The sequence below is a fragment of the Girardinichthys multiradiatus genome, chromosome 6 (genome assembly GCF_021462225.1).
Source record: "Girardinichthys multiradiatus isolate DD_20200921_A chromosome 6, DD_fGirMul_XY1, whole genome shotgun sequence".
Classification (NCBI taxonomy): Eukaryota; Metazoa; Chordata; class Actinopteri; order Cyprinodontiformes; family Goodeidae; genus Girardinichthys; species Girardinichthys multiradiatus.
The window spans coordinates 23,092,054-23,115,711 of record NC_061799.1 but is presented as its reverse complement, the minus strand read 5'-3'; the positions used below and the strand labels follow the sequence as shown (position 1 = coordinate 23,115,711).

Below are 23,658 nucleotides of genomic sequence, written 5' to 3'. Positions count from 1 at the left end.
GTTTATTTATATAGCGCCAATCACAACACATGTTGTCTCAAGGCACTCCACAAAAGTCAGGTTCATTCATTCCAATTAATCCTAATCATTGAACAGTGCAGTCAGATTCAGTTATTTATTGAAATTGGATAAAACGTTTTTCTGTCTAAGGAAACCCAGCAGATTGCATCTAGTCAGTGACTTGCAGCATTCACTCCTCCCAGATGAGCATGTAGAGACAGTGGACAGTCACTGGCGTTGACTTTGCAGCAAACCCTCATACTGAGCATGCATGTAGCGACAGTGGAGAGGAAAACCTCCCTTTTAACAGGAAGAAACCTCCCGCAGAACCAGGCTCAGTGTGAGCGGCCATCTGCCATGACCGACTGGTGGTTTGAGAGAACAGAGCAGAGACACAAAAAGGATACAGAAGCACTGATCCAGGAGTCCTTTCTATGGGAAGGAAAAGTAAATGTTAATGAATGTAGCTCCTTTAGTCGTTTCACCTAGAAAGAAAGAACAGATAAACTCTGAGCCAGTTTTCAAGGTTAGAGTCTGAAAGAGAGCACATATAATTAGTTACAGTAAAAGCTCAGTCAATCGCCATGTCTAGGAGAAAGAAAGGGTTAAACTCTAAAAGACAGGGCCATGTGGATCATCGGTAGAGTGTGAGCATTAAGTTGTTGCCAGCAGAAGCTTGGACGATGCCCCTCTCCAGAAAGGTGTCATAGGTAGACACAGAGCCAGGCCAGGTGTAGCTTCTAGGAAGAGAAAAGAGAGAACATAAAGTTAAAAGCTGAAATAACAGCAAATAATGCAATAATGAGGTGAGTCATTTCCATTGACTGCCAATATTAAACTATATTAAACTTTGCAAGCAGCTCTTTAGGCATATTCAGCTGTCAGGTCATGGCTCTGTGATTCACTTCAAGAAGATTCATTTTTTTATTTACATTTTTGTGACAGTTTCACAATCTAATGATTTGCCAGACAGCAGTGATTTAATGAAATAAAACTACAATGTAATTCACTCTATTAACACCATCGATTTCCACCAACCATTTTAGGAAAAACATTAAAACATTTTTTTTTCTTATTTACCAGGTTAACCAATTAATTATTACATCCTTTATTTATGCTACGGTTGTTAATGATTTACTGCTGTTTTTATGTTATCCAGCTTTGGTGTCTGCTCTGAGCAACTTTCTTTCTGTGTACCTGGTGACAGGTAATTGGATTAGTGTCACTTTGTAATTGCACTCTGAGTTATAATTCTTCATTCATATTTCTTCTCCTGTCCCTGAATCACATTAAAGATACAAGATTTTGTCATAGCAGGACAGCTCAGCTCAGGGATAAATTTAATCTAACATAGAAGAAAAAGTAAGAAAGACAAGATCAAAGTAATTTTTTTTTAATCAGACTTTTAAGCCTCTGGGAATTTTTATGTTTCATCATATAGTCTGTCTTATTTTTTAAAGAAGGTTCTTTAATGTAGGCAGACTAATTTTCACCTTCCTATGTGACATTACAGGGAAGCTCTGATAGTTTTTGTTCTAATATGAACAAGCAATTTTATTTTAGCCTTGGAGGGAGGTGAAGCTATTCCATGTCTCCGTAGAAATCACCTGTGATTGATGTGACAGCATTGTTTCTAGAGAATTATGGATGCTTTGACTTTACATCTCCCCAGGTATTAAAAAATGCAGTTCTGAATAAATGAAATGACCCACCATTATTTTATGTAAGCATTTTTTTTATTATGTTATACTACTGAATAAATGCATGCTGATAACCTCCAGTTTTGACAAACAAGTCATACATGCAACAAATGCCTTTATTCATTCAATTATTTTTCCATGTAAACCTTTCCCACACTTCGTACAATTTTTCATGTATTTTTAAAAACAAAAATAAACTATATGACAGTGCTTTAAAACGGAGTTGGTGCTTTGAAACTGTGGATCTGAGCATTTGGCTTAATGTTGGCTTGTCTTTTTTTTGTGCGCACTCCTGCAACAAGTGTGGATATAAAGCCATTTTTTATGCCTGAAGCATGTTGATTCTCCTGAGCCTGAATGAGTGGGTCTCTCCCTAATTGAGCCACCATGAAAAACCTCATCTTGCTGTTAGCGATAATGCTTGTGGGCATCAGCCTGCTCCATGAACCACTGATATTTATAAGCCTGTGACTTTCAACCTCTTTCAAACTATTTTTGAGTTCATATGAATTGAACATTTTTTATTTATTTATTTAGGTCTGCGTTTAATTATTTATTTCTTAATAAAATCTCCCTTGTATAGCAAGGCTTATCTAATTTCCAACAGGACAGCATGCATTAACATCACTAATAATAAATTATCAGTTTGCATTTTGGTCAGATATTACATCACTTATTAGAATAACAATGTAGGCAAAAAATGCAAAAACAGGCATGTGAAAACAAAAATCGCTGATAATCAACATTCACATACTGCTTTTGTCAGCATGTTTGGTAATGGGAGTGTTGTGAAAATGCAGGTCACCAGGTTGCATAAAGCAATTTGTTATTAATAATTCATGATTTTACGTTTCCCAGCTGTCCAACAATTGATGTTTTTTATTTTTATCTTCAGTGCAACATCTTTTTCATATTTTCAAAAGATCCCTCTTGTTTCATTTGGATTGCTTATGTATGTATGCATACAGGAATATTCTAAAATTAAATGGGTATTATCCACTCAAAACACCTCAAATTGTAAGTATAAAATTTAGCAGACATTACGATGAGATTCCTTCAATTAATGTAGTCTGACTTTGCTTTTCTAATATGTTTTCTTGGAAATCTGGCCGCTAATATTATTATTGCCGTTGTTGCCGAACAACTTAAAAACATGAAAATGACAATAATTCTTTCATAATGAATAGACAATTATTTATTCATGCGACATTGCCTACCTTGACATGGATGGATGGATGAATGGAAAATTATGTCAAAAGTTATTCATCAAGTGTAATGAGCCAAAAAAGGGGATAAAATATTTTTTATATGACTCACAAATGTTAAATAAATCATAGCAGTTGATCGTCAGGTTCTTTTTTCTGTCATACATATTACAGAAAATAAATAAAAAAATTAAGATAAACCATTTATCACTCAACCTCTCTTAAGGATGGCGCGACGATCTAAAGTAGCTTTTCCGTTAACAGGATTGGTACAGTTGGCTTTGCCCACACCATCATTTACATTCTTGTTGTTTCTTTTGGTCTATTTAGCAGTTAAATGACTGTTGTGGTGTCAGGCCGCTGCTCCAAGCTTAAGGGGATGACTTTTAAAGTTAAATATTTTCCATCTCTGAGCACAGGCTTGAAGTCTTTTTCAGCAAGGCCAAATTGATCTGTAAAATCAAGGGTTGTGGTAGATTGTAACATATGAGCTAAATAAGTTATATGCAATTACTATGTGTATCAAGATTGTTTTTTCAGCACTTCTTTATAAAACATAAGATTTAATAATATAGATGTACAAGAATGTAAACAGTAATGTGTTCCTTTGCTTGAATTTAAAACATGTTGATGGTAAGCCTGAGACATTAAGTTCACATTAATAAGAAATAAAGTCACAGTGTGTAAATAAATGAGAAATAATCTTAGGTATACCTCGCTCAGGCACTGGAAACCTTGTTGGTTCATATTTATGTGCAAATATACTGATGATTCCACATTTTACCTTAAAGATAAAAAGGGCGATGGGATAGGACAGTTTCCATCTTGCTCTCACAAAAGGTTCCAGCTGAGAGAAGCAGCCCACTTTACCAACATGAGATGCACTGTTGAGATAATAAAAGGAGGATTCTAGAATTCAAACAACACAGACTCATCTTATCCAGCAAACATACACAAACATGATGAATCTGAAGATAATTGGGCATGAAATCATTGCAAATCTCCTTCAAACGCCATTGAATGTCCTCAATACTCACAGCAAAAATAGACTCTTTAGTTTGAATTCTCGTTTTTACTGTTGTGACGAAACCCAATCAACTCTAAATCACTCCCTTTGGAATTGTATTCCTGGTTAAATTGCCTATAAGTTTCCAGTCTTTGCTTCCATCACACTTTTTTACACCAGGTTCCTGATATTGGCAATATGGGCCATCAGCCAGGACCTGATGGGGGCTCAACAAGTTTTGTATTGTGTATTTGCATGTTATTTCACTAAACCCGGCTAGTGAAGCTAAAGTATGCGTCTAATGTGTAGCTCCAGATTTGATGTTAAATTTACCTCTCACCTGCTTGGGGAAAAATTCCTTATTAATTCTTTTTCATTTTAGTTTTACTTCTAGCATCAATTATTATATGTCAGATCAAAGGAATTTATTTTTATATTAAATAAGAAAAAGTTCTGAGGTCTGCAGTTATACACAACCCAAAGTTGTGAACTTCTTTTTCAGTGTGTGCACAGTAACAAGTGTATTTATGTACAGATGCATAAAGGCCATTGTGCTAACTGCTTCCTTTGGAAATGTCATTTAGACTAACGGCTTTTCTTTTTTCTCTTCTTCTCATTCCTCAAAAGGTGTGAGTGGAGAACAGTGGTAAGGTGTGTTGCCAGGATGCCACAATTAAAGCAGCTTCATTGGGCCACAGAGATCACAGCAATCCTGGCACTGGCTCTGCTTTTTGCACTACAGGTAAAATTGACCAAGCAACATAAGTCTTATTTAAAAATATATTTTATCCTTATTTCTTTAAGCCAAGATCAAACCTAAAGTTGGCAGACAAATAATGAATTTGACAGCATGTATAAATATATATACTATATATATACACTGCTCAAAAAAATAAATGGAACACTCAAATAACACATCCTAGATCTGAATGAAAGAAATATTCTCCTTGAATACTTTGTTCTGTACAAAGTTGAATGTGTTGACAACAAAATCACACAACAATCATCAAAGGAAATCAAATGTATTAACCAATGGAGGCCTGGATTTGGAATCACATACAAAATTAAAGTGGAAAAACACACTACAGGCTGATCCAACTTTGATGTAATGTCCTTAAAACAAGTCAAAATGAAACTCAGTATTGTGTGTGGCCTCCACGTTCCTGTATGACCTCCTTACAACGCCTGGGCATGCTCCTGATGAGACAGCAAATGTTGTCCTCAAGGGTCTCCTCCCAGACCTGGACTAAAGCATCCCCCAACTCCTGGACAGTCTATGATGCAACGTGACGTTGGTGGATGGAGGGAGACATGATGTCCCAGATGTGCTCAATCGGATTCAGGTCTGGGGAACGGGCGGGCCAGTCCATAGCTTCAATGTCTTCATCTTACAGGAACTGCTGACACACTCCAGCCACATGAGGTCTAGCATTGTCCTGCATCAGGAGGAACCCAGGGCCAGCAGCACCAGCATATAGTCTCACAAGGGGTCTGAGGATCTCATCTCGGTACCTAATGGCAGTCAGGCTACCTCTGGCGAGCACATGGAGGGCTGTGCTGCCCTCCAAAGAAATGCCACCCCACACCTTTACTGACCCACTGCCTGTCATGCTGAAGGATGTTGCAGGCAGCAGATCACTCTCCACGGTGTCTCCAGACTCTGTCACATGTGCTCAGTGTGAACCTGCTCTCATCTGTGAAGAGCACAGGGCGCCAGTGGTAAATCTTCCAATCCTGGTGTTCTCTGGCAAATGCCAAGCGTCCTGCATAGTGTTGGGCTGTGAGCGCAACCCCCATTTATGGACATTGGGCCCTCAAACCATCCTCATGGAGTCGGTTTCTAACCGTTTGTGCAGACACATGCACATTTGTGGCCTGCTTGAGGTCATTTTGTAGGGCTCGGGCAGTGCTCCTCCTGTTCCTCCTTGTACGTAGACGGAGGTAGCAGTCCTGCTGCTGGGTTGTTGCCCTCCTACGGCCTCCTCCACATCTCCTGGTGTACTGGCCTGTCTCCTGGTAGCACCTCCAGGCTCTGGACACTACGCTGACAGACCCAGCAAACCTTCTTGCCAGAGCTCGCATTGATGTGCCATCCTGGATGAGCTGCACTACCTGAGCCAATTGTGTGGGTTGTAGAGTCCATCTCATGCTACCACGAGTGTGAAAGCACCACCAACATTCAAAAGTGACCAAAACATTAGCCAGAAAGCATAGGTACTGAGAAGTGGTCTGTGGTCCCCACCTGCAGAACCACTTCTTTATTGAGCGTGTCTTGCTAATTGCCAAATATTTCCCCGTTTTCTATTTCATTTGCACAACAGCATGTGAAATCTATTGTCAAGCAGTGCTGCTTCTTACGTGGACATTTTGATTTCACAGAAGTTTGATTTACTTGGAGTTATATTGTGTTTTTTAAGTGTTCCCTTTATTGTTTTGAGCAGTGTATATATATATATATATATATATATATATATTTATATATATATATATATATACTGCTCAAAAAAATAAAGGCACAATATAACTCCATGTAAATCAAACTGCTGTGAAATCAAACTGTCCACTTAGGAAGCAACACTAATTGACAATCAATGTCACATGCTGTTGTGCAAATGGAATAGAAAACGGGGAAATATTTGGCGATTAGCAAGACACACTCAATAAAGGAGTGGTTCTGCAGGTGGGGACCACAGACCACTTCTCAGTACCTATGCTTTCTAGCTGATGTTTTGGTCACTTTTGAATGTTGGTGGTGCTTTCACACTTGTGGTAGCATGAGACGGACTCTACAACCCACAAAAGTGGCTCAGGCAGTGCAGCTCATCTAGGATGGCAAATCAATCCGAGCTGTGGTTTGCTGTGTCTGTCAGCGTAGTGTCCAGAGCCTGGAGGCGCTACCAGGAGACAGGCCAGTACACCAGGAGACATGGAGGAGGCCGTAGGAGGGCAACAGTCCAGCAGCAGGACCGCTACCTCCGCCTTTGTGCAAGGAGGAACACTGTCAGAGCCCTGCAAAATTACCTCCAGCAGGCCACAAATGTGCATGTGTCTGCACAAACGGTTAGAAACCGACTCCATGAGGATGGTATGAGGGACTGAGTATTTTATTAAGATACTCTTAGTATTAATGAAATGTTACTGCATGTTTACTTTGAAATTGTTACGTTAGGGTCTTGGCCGGGCAGTGAGCAGTGTTGATTGAGATGTGGCACTGGGGTGACTGGCGGGTTGTGCTCTGCCTGGTGTGGTTGGATGGGTTGTGTCCTCTGTTTGGATGTGGGGTCACCGGCATTTGGATCGGCTGAGCGGCGATGGTAGAGCTAAGCTGGATAATGTTTCTCCCTGGGCTATTGTTGCAGTGGCGGTGATGTGGTGTGTTTGTGTGGTTACGAGGGGTGTGGTGGGAGACGCCAGCCTCAGGTGCTTGCCGCTGGTGGGGGACCTCTTACCGGGTGAGTTTGTATCATCTTGGTGTGTGGTCGGTGGTTCCACGGCGTCTGCCCTGTTGCGCCTGTGGGCGCGGGCTGGGGTAGCGTTGCATGGGGCCCTTGCATTGCCGTCGCGGCATGTTGTGAGCAGGATGCGGCGGGGGTACTTGAAGCGGGGCTGTGTGTGGAGCTTGCGCTGTGTGGTTGTGGCTTCGTCAGCTTTCCGGGGATGGAGCTGACCTGTAGGGGTGTGCCCCTGTTTTTATGGGGAGGGAATTCATGGCGTTTGGGTCGGGGGCATGCGTTCAATATCTGTGTCCTGGTTGGGGGTGGCTCTGTGGGGAAATTCCTGTTGGGATTCCTTGGGGGTGGGGGGCTCATGGGTTTAGGATCGGAATTCAGTGGGGGGTTGGGACTGTTTCATCCTGTGAAAGCTCTGGTTGGCGGGCTAGTTTGGATCATGTAGACCCCTCTTTTGTACATGGCCCCCTCTCCGGATGAGGATGGGGTCGTTGGGGACTGGGGTGCGGGGGGACAGGTCGGGTTCTAGGCTGGGGTTGCTCAGGTTCAGGCACTAGTGCGAGGCCAGCCCAGCCCAGGGTCAGGTGCCGGGGCGATCTGCCTGTCTCCACCCCCGGACCTGGGGCTGGGGTTATAGAGTATGTATGGGGAGGGTGAGTGAGTGTACAACATCCATTGTTGTTTGTCTTTACATTGGGTGCGTGGATTTGAGTGTTTTTATGTGTACGCATGAGGGTGGGAATGTGTGGTTGTGAGTGTTTGTGCCTGTTTTTTGTGTCAGTTGGGTCTTGGACTGCTGCCTCTCCTGGATCATTTTAGGCCCCCCGTCAAATGTGGGGCCTATTTTCTCCCCACCACCCTACCTGCAGGTGGTTGGTGTCTCTGCCCGCTGGTGTACTTGTGGTTCTCGGTGTCCGGGGCTGGGTGCTTTGGTGTGTTCACTCCCGGTGGCTGCTTGCCGGAGCCTAGACCCCTGGGCTCTGTCGGGCCTCTGCTTGAGGAATGATATGTCCTGGGGTCTCGGGTCTCTGAGTCCATGGCTGGATCTGCTCGTGCATAGACAGCTGCCGGCGGATACACAAATGTTCTATATTGAGCCACATTTACCACTAAATACATCTTGCATTCATAAGTACCGTGCACTTTTTGGTAAAATAGCTGTTAATATGAATGTTTCTGCAGGTGTAGAAGCAAGCACTGTGTTATCTTGTATTCCCTTCATCCTTCTTTCTTTCCTCCATTCTTTTCTCCTTCTCTCCCCTTTTCCTTTTGCCCTACCTCTCTTTCTTTCATGCTTCCCTGTTTTTCCTTTTCATATCTGTCTCCATGTCCCTAACAATTGAAATAATCCCAAAGCAGGTTTTTCTATAAATATCAAGCAGAGCTTTAAAGCATTAGCTGTAATGCTCCACTTGTGAAAGTAAATCTGTTGGGCTTTTTCTTGGCACTCAGACAACAATTCTGAGAGCTACTCTGCTGGACAGGACACGGTAAAAAAAAAAAAAAAGAAATTGTTACATTATGAATAGATTTTTTTTAAAAGTTACAACAAGCTGTGCAAAAGTCACCCACCCATCAATCCTTCCTGGTAGTGCTGGGACTGATGATAAAAAATGCCTCCACAAATCTTTCAGAGGAGTCTGTATTGGAAAATTACCTGATACTACAACCTCAGGGCAAAAGCATAGAACTATAATGATAATACTCAATATAAATAATCTAGCGACCTTACGTTGTTGATTGATGTAGCATGGGTAACTCGAAATAAATAGGCACCATTAAATCTGGATGATGTGTACCAATTTCAGAGCAACATTTGCCTTCATCCAGTGGCTGCATTTGTTTGCGAAGGGTAAAACACATTCTGCACGTATTTACAGCCAGGCTTCCTAAAAGGATTTTGTGTTAAATTGGTCTGTCTGCAGCCCAGATCTGTCAGTTTTGTTGAATACGGTCCTTAAATGTGGTGCTAAAATAGTTTGCGGGCCATTACAGAGAAAATCTTTCCATAACTAATGGTGTAAATAAGTCAATAGAATTCAAGAAACAGCTTTACTGTTGTGTTGTATCATTAAACAGCTAGTATTCAAGCACTGTGTCAAGTACATATTTTAGTACAGATAATGTTTAATATAAATTTAAATTTTTAAAGGAAAAATGTGGTTGGCAAGTGCAGTCTGTCTGTTATAAGTGGGAGAAGCTCACAAAGTAAATTGCTATGATTGCTCTTAGGTTTGGAATACATTTTCAGCTTCAAATGCACTTTGCAAAGACATGAAAGGATTCATGTTTTCTTCATGTAGACAAATATAACAAAGCACCCTTTCATTCATAGGTGAAAACCAAGAAAACCTTCAATTCAAGATGCAAAGCTTTGAAATGGCAGTTAAACAAAAACACAGTTTAAACATTTTGAACAGGCAGCAAAGTTAATATTTCATAAGTTCATGGTTGTAACATGACAAAATGTGAAAATGTTCAAGGGGTTTGCGAGCCTCTTCATATGGCACTGCTTATCTAATAACTTGACTGCCTGTATGTGATTTTGTCCTCTCATAATTCTTCTATCCTTCAGATCATATTTTTCTTTGAGATTCAGAAAACACAGTTTGAAGATATAGAACTGTCATCACTGCTTTTTAAAGATTACATTTTCTCTATTTGAAAATTGTTTTGTATGTGTAACAGCCAGTAAAAACCATTTTTCATATTTTGCCTTGTTTGTCATCCCCCTGGGCTCTTTTCTTTGTCGCTACTCCATCATTTTGTAAATACACAGTCATATGAAGGACACAAAAAGAGAGCAAACCTGAATCCCCTGAGTCCAAAGCATGTGTAATGTTTTTTGTTTCATATTGTGTCTCGCTCCAGGGTGCTGCACATGCTGCTCCATCAGGAGACAACAAGCTGGTTCGAACCACCAGAGTGAGAAGGCAGATCCCAGAGGGGGATCAGTTCCCCTCTGCTTCCTCAGTCAACCAGACGCTGCAAGAGCAGCCTCTTGTCTTTAACCATGTGTACAACATTAACGTGCCCATGGAGTCTCTGTGCTCCGTTGACCTGGATGCATCTGTGGCCCAAGCCCCAGGTGACCATGTCATTGCCAGATCAGCTGAATGCTGTGACGACTCAATTTAGAGAAATTATCTTACCATTTTGGAAGCATGTGTGACATCATGTTGTATTTTAAAGTTTTAATACGTATTCTTCACACTTTATAGATTCTCATGCCGAGTTGGGATCCAGACCTCCTGTTGAGGGTCCAGTGGAGCCATCTGGGCCAACAGAATACACTGAGCAGACGTTTGATGCGGAGAGTCAGGTAGCTTATCTGAACATTATTGTGCATTATTACTTTCAAAAGTTTCAAATAGGGTTATCTGACTTATTTAGTGTCTTGTGTTTTTTATCCATATTGTTATCATTCATTTTTACAACCTTTACTGTTTAATTGTGTTCAGGCTTGTTGCTCATAATAATAATTTTAATTTCTGTGTCAGAAACATAGAAATATTGAAAGAAATGTTTGAAAAAACAGCCAAGTAAACAGCCTAAAGTTGTGGGAAAATTATATATAAAGTTATATCTAAAACACCACAATCAGGCCTCTGTGCATAACACAATGTTGACCCAAGATTCATATAATAAAACCAAAGTTTAGGCTTTAACAACACTCCAGTAACATAGTATTTAGCTGCCCAGAAGTTTCTTTCAGGGATACTGAGAATTACTGGAGACAGCAGAAGTGAGCAACAGACTGGACAAAGCTGAGAAAAGTGAATGATGTTCAACATGTTGAAAACAGCACTCCAAATGCATGCAAATACTGACCATAATCATTATTATTTTTAAACAGGAGTCTAAAGATCTAATTCTTTAAAGATAAACAAACTCCACGAGACATTTTAAGTATATAATTTCTTCACCTTATGAATGCTTTGAAATTCAAACCAAATTGATGCTCCTTGCTTAGGTGACGTTTACTCACCGCATCAATATACCAAAAGCAGCATGCAGTTGTCCAGCAATAAGCACAATCCAGCAGCTGGCCACCAGAGTGGAGATGCTGGAGAGAGAAGTATCCACGCTCAGAGCTCAGTGTGGGTCTGGATGCTGTGGGGAAGGCTCTGCCATGGGTGAGTTCTGTCTATTGCTGACAAAGCATTTAAATAAAGCTAGATTCTTTTGGTTTTATTTAATTTAATTCCCATTTTCCTCCTTTAACTTTTGTTCAAGCATTTCTAACACATGTAACGGAAAAGGAAAATGTAAACAGATCAACAAAAAAGTAAGCCGAGTAAATAAAATGAGGCAGGCGACGCCATATTATTGATTCTGGATGGCAACTCATTTTTATCTGCTTTGTGTAGAAATCTATGGTGCTCCTGCTGTCATGTTGTAAGAGGACTAGAGTGGACAGAGATACAGAATAAATTATGTCTAAAGTATCTGTTCCAATGACACAATCACCCATTTCAAATACTCTCTAAAATAGGTCCATCTCTATGGTGAGAAAATGTTTTTTTTGCAGCAGTCAAGATCAGCATCAAAATGGGGATGACACGCTCAGCCAAGGAGGATGGTTGCAGGACTAATCTAATTGAACTACTGTGAATGTTCTGACAACTGTCTTTGTAGTCTTGGTATTGCATTCGTGTAATTTAGCTACAAGAGTCTTTAGCTTGGATTTAATTTTAAAGTATTGTGTTGCATGCAAACAATGGATTTAAATAATTTAATGCACATGTAAAATCTTTCGCTTGGGATTTTCTCTTTTGAATCAGCTGAAATTCTAATGGTTTACACTGAAGACCCATAAATTCAGCCACAGCACAAGAGCAAAAAAATAGATTTATTGATCTGAAATCACGTTTAAGGTTCTTAAATTGGATTGCCACTCGTAGCTTGGCGGTAAGAAGAAAACAGGTTGGTGACTTCAAAACATACAGAGGAAGTGTGAGCGTGAAATGATCAGCTTCAATAACCCGCAGTGCAGAGAAGCAGATGGGGAGAAGCAGCCTGATTTTTTGGAGAGAGAGTAAAGTCGGAGGATCCATTCAGGGGTCCACTTTATTCTGTAGAATATTACATCGGCGGCATCACAGACAAAGAAAAACTTCACAATTAAATCCTTAATAATCCAAAGACATACTCAACAAACAGGCAAGGAGGCAGATGTAGGTATCCTTTGAGGGTTCAGGTGAGAATTGGTTGTTGTCGGATGTCAGGGCAAGTATCTATGTCCAGATGTCAGATAAACAATAGAGATGGGCAAGGTAAGAAGGGAAAAATCAGAGGGCATGAACTTGGTCGATCACAGGAGACAGATGACAGCAGTCTAAAACTGCTAGAATTCTTCTGGCACAAAGCAGTTGATAATCTGGCAGGGAGGCACAGACTGGGGAGAACGTATGTAGTGCTGTGCAAAGGTGAAAGAGAGAGACAATTAGGCATGGCACAGGTGGACTAAATGAGGTTGATTGAAAAAGAGAGCCATGGTAGGAAGAACATAGAGACATGAAAAGAAAAATAAATCCCAGGCATGGCATAATGAAAATGTGAATCATTACAGAAAAACTGTCATGAAGAACACACTGTTTCCACTTTTCTTCACAGGTCATTTGGACTTTATCCCCAGCTGCAGCAGCCATGGAAGCTTCAGCTTTGATCTGTGTGGCTGCATCTGCGAGGAAGGTTGGAGCGGTAAAAACTGCTCCGAGCCTCGCTGCCCAAATGACTGCTCTGGTCAGGGGGTGTGTATCGAAGGGGAGTGTGTGTGTGATCGTGACTTTGGAGGTGACAACTGTTCAGAGCCACGGTGCCCTTTGGACTGCTCAGGCAGGGGCCTGTGTATTGATGGGGAGTGTGTGTGCGAGGAGTCCTTCACAGGCGAAGACTGCATGGTTGGACGGTGTCTCAATGACTGCTCGGATCAGGGGTTGTGTGTCAATGGGACATGCCAGTGCCGGCCCGGCTATGTGGGAGAAGACTGCTCATTGGTCTACTGCGCCAACAACTGCAGCAAGAAGGGAGTCTGTAAGGAGGGGTTCTGTGTCTGCCAGGATGGCTTCGCTGGAGATGATTGTAACTCAGGTAAGCTAACAAATATTACCCTAAAAAGTACATTGGCATATGGGATTAAACTCTGTGAAGCAAAAACTCTCTCAAAAATGATAACAGGAATAAGGTTTAAAAACATCTTAGTGAAAATTCTTAAATAACAAAACCTACAGCAAAAATTACTCTTTCTGAACTTTGTATTCCATTGTTTTGGCAATAAAATTATATCAGTGCATGCTTGTGATTCTAAGAATTGTAGTTGTAAAAGTATATCCAAAAATCAACAGAATCATTCATGGTTTTGTGTTGCAGAACGTCACCTATTTCAATGTCAACAATTAAAAATACTGGCAAAAATTCCAGCACCCTGATTAAATTTATATTAGATGTTGGTTGCTGAGTGCTTTACAGATGATAAGTTGTAAAAGTTGTTTAAAGACAATAACTTCAGACACATGAAACACTTGCATGGCTATGGTGGGCCCATCTTTTTCAGTCCAGGTACTAATCTCCAGTCGTGTGTATGCATTAAGTGTAAGACTTTATAAATATAATTACCAGGTTTTACCATGTTTAACCATGAGGATTGAGTTTTTATTTGATTGGAGTTGTCAAGAAGCAACGTAACGTGTAGTCTTTCACTGATGATAAAGATGTTAAAACACCTTTAGGGCAACGTTGTTGAAATACTTTAGTCACAACTGCTTTGATTCTATTTCAGGGTTGTCAGTATGTAGTACACATGGCATGTAAGCTCATGTGACAGAATATGTAGGAATTGATATGTGATTGTTGTTTTCCAATTTCAATGGTTTTCCTACACCACTGACCTGAAAAATAAATACACCAGAATGTGCCAGGGTTGAAATATTACAATATGCTTGATTGGAAAACCACTAGGTATCATATTAGAAAGGGCGACTGAGCAAAAACCAACAGGGAAACCTAAAGATGTTACTTCAAAAAAATCAATTTCTAGGACAAATGTCTCTAATTGATACCACAGGTATCAGATTACAGGACAAACATCAATTAGTTTTTAAATGATCTGAGTCCTTGAATAAACTTTGCTCCAGCCCTGTTTTGGTCTACTGTCATGTTATGTTTGCCAAATCCATGGTATTAGCCAGTTAATCATTTAATTTATGCTGATTAAAATTATGGCCTATTTGCATTTACTGTACATGGCTTGCAAAACTATATGTTAGGCTGTGTGTATGCTTTTGTACATCCATCAAATTTAGGTTTTCCCTAAATCTAAATGAAATGATAATAAAAGGGGGGATTTCTTGTCTGCTTACAGATGTCTGTGGTGAAGAGCAAAGGTGAAACGCTAGTCATTAACTTTTTGCATTTAGAGCAAGGTTATTATCATCTTATCAACTAGATTAACAATTATAATTAACAATTAATTATTACCAGAATTACTAATGAAGTTAGAATATAACATTTTTAGTCAGACTAACAAATCAGGACACTACCTGATTATGATCCATTAGCAAAGCAACCTTTAGTCTAGAAGGTATTGTCCTGGGAAAACCAGCCCAAACTGGCGTGGTATTATAAAACAATATATGGAATAGGAGATTCGAGCACTGCAGTTTGGTAACAGTAAGCCCTATGCACATATACAGAATAAACACACAATAACCTCTCTCCAAAAACTAAGAATTTCTTGACAGAATAATTCAGCTCCAAGTTAAAATATTTCAGTCAACAAACTCTTTAACTAGGCTAGTAAGACTCAACTAAAACTACTAAAGAAAAATGAAGAAAATAAAGACATTTAATAAACTACAAAAAAAACATAAAACTAACAACAAATAAAATGATCCAGCGATATCACAGTTCTGAGTGGATGTTTGTTTAAAAACCAAGGTTGATTTTGAGGAATTTGGGGTGAGGCCAAAATATTAATTATTCGAAGTTGTACGTCATACGCTTTAAAGTTTTTTTTGTGTGACTGGTATAAGAATTTCAAGTGTTTAAAAAATACTTATGCTTGAAAATTCTGTGAATTAATTTCTCAGAAACAATTAAGTAAAACCTATCTAACCATTACTGTGTTTTGTGTTTAACCTACAGTAGATTCCACAAGCTAGAGGTGGGATGGAAGATTCCACCATTTTTAGTATATCTGTAGGCCTGAGAAATAAACCTGTCTGTGCTGCGAATGCAAGTAGTGGGGTTGCATGACTTGCTGGACAGCAGAAGGTCTAACGGCATTCATTTGTCAAAAGTCACATTCATCTGGGGAGCCAACTGTCACATTAACTGCAGCCGAGACAGTTTCTGAGTTGTGCTTGCCTTTGTTCAAAGCCAGCATTCTGTGCCAAAATATCACATCCTCCTCTTTCCATTTGAGGTACCTGTCAACAAAATGATGGATGGGGACAGATAGGGGAGCAAGTGATAAAAAATCGGGAAGGAAAAATTGTATTTCTAAGGCAGATTATTTCATTTCATTCTCTCTGTTTATTATCTATACCAAGCAAGATGGATGAATTGCTTATTTTTTTGTAATTAGCCACTGCTTGTAGGGATGAGTTGGTTGAATCCAATATGCGGCGGTTCAATAACTAGAGGAGCAGAGGGTGACAGGCTTAAGTGTTTCATGTTATCAGGAGCCAAAGAAAATGGCAGGCATTTTTCCTTCAATTATGGTGGCCTATATTTTCTCAGTATGATAAATAATAGAGACTGTTGAATTTAAATTGGATCTTTCAGTCATGGGTGAGAAACGGCAAGAATATTTTTATGTGAAAATGCTGTATACCCATCTATGACACAGATATCAACTTCTGTAGAAGAGTAGTATTGGGTACTTACAGCAGAGGTATTCCCAAGTCCCTTCCATGACATGCATTGAGAGACTTGCAGAGCAATTACATGACAGATTTACATTTCACATATAGGTTTTAAAATCAATAATGCAATATATTTTAAGGATGTGAGGGGTATATCGAAAATACCAGGCCCCCCTATTCATGTCTGATCTTTTGGTCTTTTAAATCTAAATTATTTTTTATCAGTGTTAATAGGAGCTAATAGGTGGAATCTTATAAGCCAAACATATTATAGTTTTCTTTTTTTTAAAGTTTCTAATCCCTTATCAGACAAGTAAATACTTATTTAGAAATTACGCTCATATGTGTTTCTTCATACAAATTCAATGAGAAAATAACCAAGCTGTGTCTCAGCTAATTATACTGGGTAAACATGAAGGAGGAATGTTTTGAAAGTAGTTGTTGATGTATTTATAAATGACATCTGGAAGCGTGTTGTACTGAAACATGGCACATAAAACTTAAAAAGTACTTGATTTTATTGGGCACATCATGTGACCAATCACATGCAAAGAATGTTTAGAATCATGGAGTATTGTGAAAGAAAGAGAGAGAGGAGAAGATGCTCTGAAGACAGCAGGCGCAGTGGTAAAGGTCAGATAAACATAGAGATGGGCAGCCAGATTTCAATGCAAACGTGTCTAGAAAAGTGAAGGAATTAGTGAGAAATGAAAAAGAAGCATCATCTGGCTGTATTTCAGTGATATTGGTGTCTGCAGAGTGCAGAATTAGCAAAATCGAAATATCCATCAGAGTTGGTCAACAGTAAATCTCCAGACACCTGTGTCCTGTGTTCAGTGATTCATTGGTGGTGTAGCGGTTAAGCACACAACCATGTGCAGAGGCTATACTCCTCAGTGCGACTGTCCCGGGTTCGAATCCTGGACCTAGCAACCTTTGCTGAATGTCTCCCTCCCTCTCTTTCCTGTCTACCTACTATCGAAATATAAAGTCCTCTAGTACCACAAAAAAAAGTTCTTTTTTTTTTTCTAACAAAATTAATAACAATAAAATAACAATAATAATAATGATTTATGAAAACACAGTATAAAAATGTGTTTACCAACATAAAAACAATTTACTATTGCTAAACTAGTCTAATGCCCTGTTTACATGATAACGTTTTCTTGTAAAAATGGAGGAGTTTTGTTGCATGTCTACTGTTGGTGTAAATATTTTGTTTTATACAATCAAGAGTGGGCTGCACGGTGGTGCAGTTGGTAGCACTGTTGCCTTGCAGCAAGAAGGTCCTGGGTTCAATTCCTGGCCTGGGGTCTTTCTGCATGGAGTTTGTATGTTCTCCCCATGCATGTGTGGGTTCTCACCGGGTACTCTGGCTTCTTCCCACAGTCCAAAGACATGCCTGTTAGGTTAATTGGTCACTCTAAATTGCCTTTAGGTGTATGAATGAGTGTGTTTGTGTGTTGCCCTGTGATGGACTGGCAACCTGTCCAGGGTGTACACTGCCTCCCACCCATAGACTGCTGGAGATAGGCACCAGCTCCCCCGTGACCCACTATGGAATAAGCGGTAGAAAATGACTGACTAACAATCAAGAGTTTTACATTTTCTGGCTGTAAATGTGATAATATGTGGGCTTTAAATTGCACTTTAATACATTTGAACGAGTATAGGAAACCATACAACATCAGCTCCTTCCCCTGAATCTGCTTCTCGTGTAACTGTGTATATGTGTCTCTGTGCTCATAAACTGTAGGCTTAAATTGCTGTTCTCTTTAATCAGTAAGAAGAGGTTGAGAAGAGGGAAGGAGGTGGATGTTACTAGGGCACACAGGAGATGAGTGGAGAGCCAGGGCTAATTTGTGTATTCGCAGATGCCAGCATACTAAATGAGGCAAAAATGTAAGTGTATCATCTAAGATGTTTCAAGACATGGAGATATTAATATATCATATCAATGACGACAGATGTTTTAGAGGTTTAATCAGTGTGAAGAATTTCAGCAACAAAAAAAAAAATATATATATATATATATACACATAAAAGCTGACATTTGTGCAGGGAACCCTTCCGAGTAAAATATATTCACCAGACACTTCAGATTAACCTTGATAAAACAGGGTAGGATCCCCTTTTGCCTGCAGGTCCATGATGCAAATCCTCTGTTCCACCACATCTCAAAGGTGCTATTCTGGATTTACATCTGGTGACTCTGCAGGTCATTGTAGTGCAAGGAATTCATTGTCATGTTCAATAAACCAGTTTGAGATTATTTAAGTGTTTTCATATGGTGCATTTTCCTGGTGGAAGTAGCCATCAGAGGATGGCTGCACTGTGGTCGTAATGGGATGGACATGGTAGTCAAAAATACTCAGGTAGGCTTCGGCTAAGTTGGTACTCAGGGGCCTGGACTGTGTTAAGAAAAAATTACCCACAACATTAGACTGAGAACCACAAGACAGAATGGGTTCATGTGGTTTATGCCAAACTCGTGACCCTATCATCTGAATATTTCAGCTGAAATCAAATTCATCAGACCTGGCAACATTTATCAAATCTGTTATTGTCGAATTTTGGTATGTCTGTGAAAACTGGAGTTTCAGTTTCCTGTCCTCATCTGTTGTGTGGTCTTCTGCTGCTGTAGCCCATCTGCTTCAAGATCTTATTTTATGTAAATTCTAAGATGGTATTTCAGATACCTTGTTTGTAACATTTGCTTTGACCTCTGACACAAGTGTTTTTACTGGATATTTCCTCTTTTTTTTACAAAGAAGCAACATTAGCAGCAACAGCAGGTCCATATCTGTTGCAAATTTGTTAATAATGCATGGTTATTGTGTTTTTTTAATATGTGTCTCAGAACATTAATGGGTTTAAACCCTAAAATATTACTTTGAAAAAAGAATTAAATCCCTCTTTCACAACAGACATCTGTAACAGACATTTATAATTTAAAACCTGCTGTGATTAAGGTTCACTGAGCTGTAGATGGTTTTAAACTGCTACAACTGGATTATAGTGCTAACATCTTTTAACCAAATTGAAATGCTTACTACCCTCCCTGCAAAAAACACAATTCAAAAGTTCCTGGTAAATGAAAAAGCACTGCTTTCCTACCACGATTCCATTAATAAGGACAACTTGTCCATGTCTTGAGGAAGGAAAACAGTCTGTAACCCTCACACAATGTTTGACTCCCAGTATGATGGTCTGTTTCTGAAATGCTGCGTTTGTTTCAGGTCAAATGTAAGCTGATGCACACCTCCTAAAAAGTGAAACTTTTTTTCTTGTCAGTCCTCAGGATATTTCCCCTAAAGTCTTGGGTAAATTCAAGATGTTTTTTTGGCAACTGTGAGTTGGGTCTTTATGTTATTTGTGGTCATCTGTGGTTTTGGCCTTGGAACTCTAATGGATGCAATTTTTGCCCAGTCTCTTTCTTAATGTTAAATCTTGAACAAGGAACTTAACTGAGACAAACGATGCCTGCAGGGCTTAGAAAGTTGTTCTGGGATGTTTTGTGACCTCCTGGTTGACTCGTCAATATGCTGTGTGTTAGCAATGTTGATTGACTGGCCTTTCCTGTGAAGGTTCACCACTGCTGCATGTTTTCTCCAGGTGTGCTTCTAAATTCAGACAAGACAGAAGTTGTCGTCTTTGGACCGGAGTCTTTAAAAAAGAAACTGCTTAGTCAATCACTTAACCTGGATGGTATTAAATTGACCCCCGGTAATAAAGTAAAAAACCTTGGTGTTATTTTTGACCAGGACATGTCATTTAAATCCCATATTAAACAGGTTTCTAGGATTTCCTTCTTTCACCTCCAGAACATTGCCAAAATTATAAATATCCTATCCAGGAGTGACGCTGAAAAACTAGTCCATGCATTTGTTACTTCAAGGCTGGACTATTGTAATTCTTTACTATAAGGATGTCCACAAAATGCAGTTGAAAGCCTTCAGCTGATTCAAAATGCTGCAGCAAGAGTTCTGATGAAAATTAAAAAAAGAGATCATATTTCTCCTATTTTAGCTTCCCTTCAATGGCTCCCTGTTAAATCCAGAATAGAATTAAAATTCTCCTCACATATAAAGCTCTTAATGATCTAGCTCCATCATAAATCAGAGATCTGATTGTTCCATATGTTCCTAACAGAGCACTTCGTTCTCAGACTGCAGGTTTACTGGTGGTTCCTAGAGTCTCTAGAAGTAGAATGGGAGGCAGATCCTTTAGTTATCAGGTTTCTCTCCTGTGGAACCAGCTCCCAGTTTTAGTCTGTGAGGCAGACACCCTGTCTACTTTTAAGGCTAGGAATAAAACTTTCCTTTTTGATAAAGGTTATAGTTAGAGTGGCTTAGGTTATCCTGAGCTATCTCTGTAATTATGCTGCTATAGGCTTATAGGCTGCTGGAGGACATAATGACCACTTTCACTCTCTTCGCTACATTTTCACACTACTCTCCAATTTTGCATTATTTGCTGTTATTTCAGCTTCTAACTTTATTTTCTCTCTCTTTTCTCTTCCTAGAAGCTACAACTGGCCTGACTCTGTGTCTACCTGTGACACCTTTCTGGAGAGGGGCATCGTCCGAGCTTCTGCTGGCAACAACTTAATGCTCACCCTCTACCGATGATCCACATGGCCCTGTCTTTCAGTGTTTAACCCTTTCTCTCTCCTAGACCTAGCTACTGACTGAGCTTTTACTGTGACTAACTCTATGTGCTCTCTTTCAGACTCTAACCTTGAAAACTGGCTCAGAGTTTATCTGTTCTTTCTTTCTAGATGAAACAACTAAAGGAGCTACATCCATTAACATTTACTTTTCCTTCCCATAGAAAGTACTACTAGATCAGTGATTCTGTGTTCTTTTTTGTGTCTCTGCTCTGTTCTCTCAAACCCCCAGTCGGTCGTGGCAGATGGCCGCTCACACTGAGCCTGGTTCTGCTGGAGGTTTCTTCCTGTTAAAAGGGAGTTTTTCCTCTCCACTGTCGCTACATGCATGCTCAGTATGAGGGATTGCTGCAAAGTCAACGCCGGTGACTGTCCATTGTCTCTACATGCTCATCCAGGAGGAGTTACTGCTACAAGTCTCTGACTCGATGCAATCTGCTGGGTTTTCTTAGACAGAAAAACTTTTTATCCAATTTGAATAAATAACTGAATCTGACTGCACTGTTCAATGGTTAGGATTAATTGGAATGTATGTACCTGACTGTTGTGGAGTGCCTTGAGACAACATGTGTTGTGAATTGGCGCTATATAAATAAATTGAATTGAATTGAGTGTGGATTATGGCTTTCACCTTGGTTTGCTGGCATTCCAAGGTCTGGGAAGTTGCTATGTAACCCCATCTTGACTCACTCTACTGTTTTTGAATAGTAGAGTTCAAAAACTATTCAAAGTTAGAGAATGATGTGTTGCTTTTTAAAATCTTGCAGCTATCAGAGATTTTATTTAAATTATTTATTATATCAGCAGGTCAGGCAATAATCCCGACAATTGCTTTTCCAATGGGCTAGGTCGGTTTGCTAGTTTTTCCCAATAATGCATGAAATCATGATTTCAATAAAAGATCTTTGTCTAAGATTTAAATTTTTTTGATGATCTGACACATTCAAATGTGACAAACAAGCAAAAACAGAAAACATTTGCAAGGAGGTAAACACTTTTTCAGAGCACTGTATAACGTCTTAACTCAATCAGTCAGTAAGAGAACTTAATTACACAATGACAAATCTGATGATGGACTGACCTTTGTTGTTAGGTGATTTATTTTATGATCAAGGTCATGTATCTGTAATAGGATGCTGATTACACCTAATGAGACCTGCAGACTTGACGCAAGATTCTGAAATAACCTTCGGCATATTACTCTTTTTGAAATAAACACTAAAAATTTATTTTTTAAACTAAAAGTAAAACCTTAAGAAATGTAATAAGTAAAAAAAAAGTATACTGTGTAACTTTATCCTTATATAGCAGATCATTTGAACTGTTTCTTCAGGCTTTTCGATTACACTCCTCATCATGTATCTATGTACAGCCTTAGAAAAACATTGTTCTCCTCAGTAAATACTGGTATGTTGAAACTTTTGTTTTGCAGCTGTATCATATTTAAATAATAGTAAAAGCTCAAGGATATTCTTGAATAGTACATTTCTCTTTAAAGAAAATGTACACATTTTAGCTTCAGGACTGTTGACAAATTTTAGATTGTCAGCCCTTGTCTTTCAGCTTGATTTATGCCTTTAGTTTTGAGTGGATGTGACCTTATTTCATCACCGTTCTTCTTTCCTCTAGATTCCTGTTGCCTCTCTTGGTTTGTTATTTCCTCCCTATACCCAACAAGGTTGATTTGGACTGATGAAATAAATCTAGTTACGAATGTTGGAGAAGTTGTCCCCGCTGCCTTAAAATGAACAAGCTACTGCACAGCATGTGCCCATCTGTCAGGCACGTGAGAAAGTAGCTGAAATAAATACTAAAATGCCCCAAAAGTTCCCAGAGGAGGCCTTGTCGCTGTGCAGTGGTGTCCTGTATCACAGGGGTGAGAGGTTGTTTATCACATCATTACAGCCATTGGTCTTTACTCGTGTCTGATTCATGCTACTTGTCTTTATCTCTCACTTGATCATCTTTAAGGGTTAATTATTTACTCCCCTCACGCACAGGCTCCATCCGCTTTTCCCACTCTCCTCTGTCCTCTGTGTGTCTCCAACTCAAACTGTTCATGTCCGCTGTTTCATCTTCTTGTATATGTCCTTCACTTGTCTCTCCTGCCTCCCTTTTGTTCTTTGTGGGAAGGGAAGCTGTAAACACTCCAGCATATGCCTCCACATTTACATTCATCGCTGTTGCTCAGGTTTATGGCTTGAAATTCTCACCTCTCGCTACAAGCTTGTAGCGAGAGGGAATGCGGGAGGTGCTCCTGTCCGACATGCTTGTGGGAATGTGCAGTATCAGAGAGCTGGTGAAATTAAAGGTATTTAGTGAGCCATCTGAAGTGTCTTTAATTACAACAGTGTTTATGCTCCGTGGTATCAGATGCTTCTGAATGTGTGCTGACTCTGATGCAGAAGTCATCTCGAGAGTAGCCAAATGAATATGGATGGGATTTGATTTGGCTTTGTTTTATGAGTGATTAAAACCAATCCTTTGAGCTGCTACAGCCGAGTGTTCATATGGTGCGTCTAATGTTTTGATTCCTAATTTAAAGTGTGGAGACTTGCTTAGGGCTAAACCATCAGTATGCAGCATTTGCGAAACAATAGCTTTACAATCACATAATACCATTTTTTAAAGTTCACATGCATAAACTGCTATGACATTATTCACATTAAAGTTGTTTTAGATGGTAGACGATGACTTTGGTCTTGTCTGCTTCTGGACAAGTTGTCCGCTTAGGTCCATGGGATGAACTGATATAGATTTAT

The 23,658-nt window shown here is 39.6% G+C and overlaps 1 protein-coding gene across 1 annotated transcript in view; it reads left to right on the top strand.

The window, feature by feature from the left end:
• Positions 1-23,658, top strand: part of tnr (tenascin R (restrictin, janusin)) — a 285,913-nt gene that overhangs the window by 153,665 nt on the left and 108,590 nt on the right. Inside the window, exons 3-7 of the mRNA XM_047369054.1 lie at positions 4,539-4,653; positions 10,232-10,448; positions 10,582-10,682; positions 11,334-11,496; positions 12,977-13,453. Of these exons, the coding sequence (XP_047225010.1) occupies positions 4,576-4,653; positions 10,232-10,448; positions 10,582-10,682; positions 11,334-11,496; positions 12,977-13,453 (1,036 nt within the window). The 5' untranslated portion in view covers positions 4,539-4,575. The remainder of the gene's footprint in view (positions 1-4,538; positions 4,654-10,231; positions 10,449-10,581; positions 10,683-11,333; positions 11,497-12,976; positions 13,454-23,658) is intronic.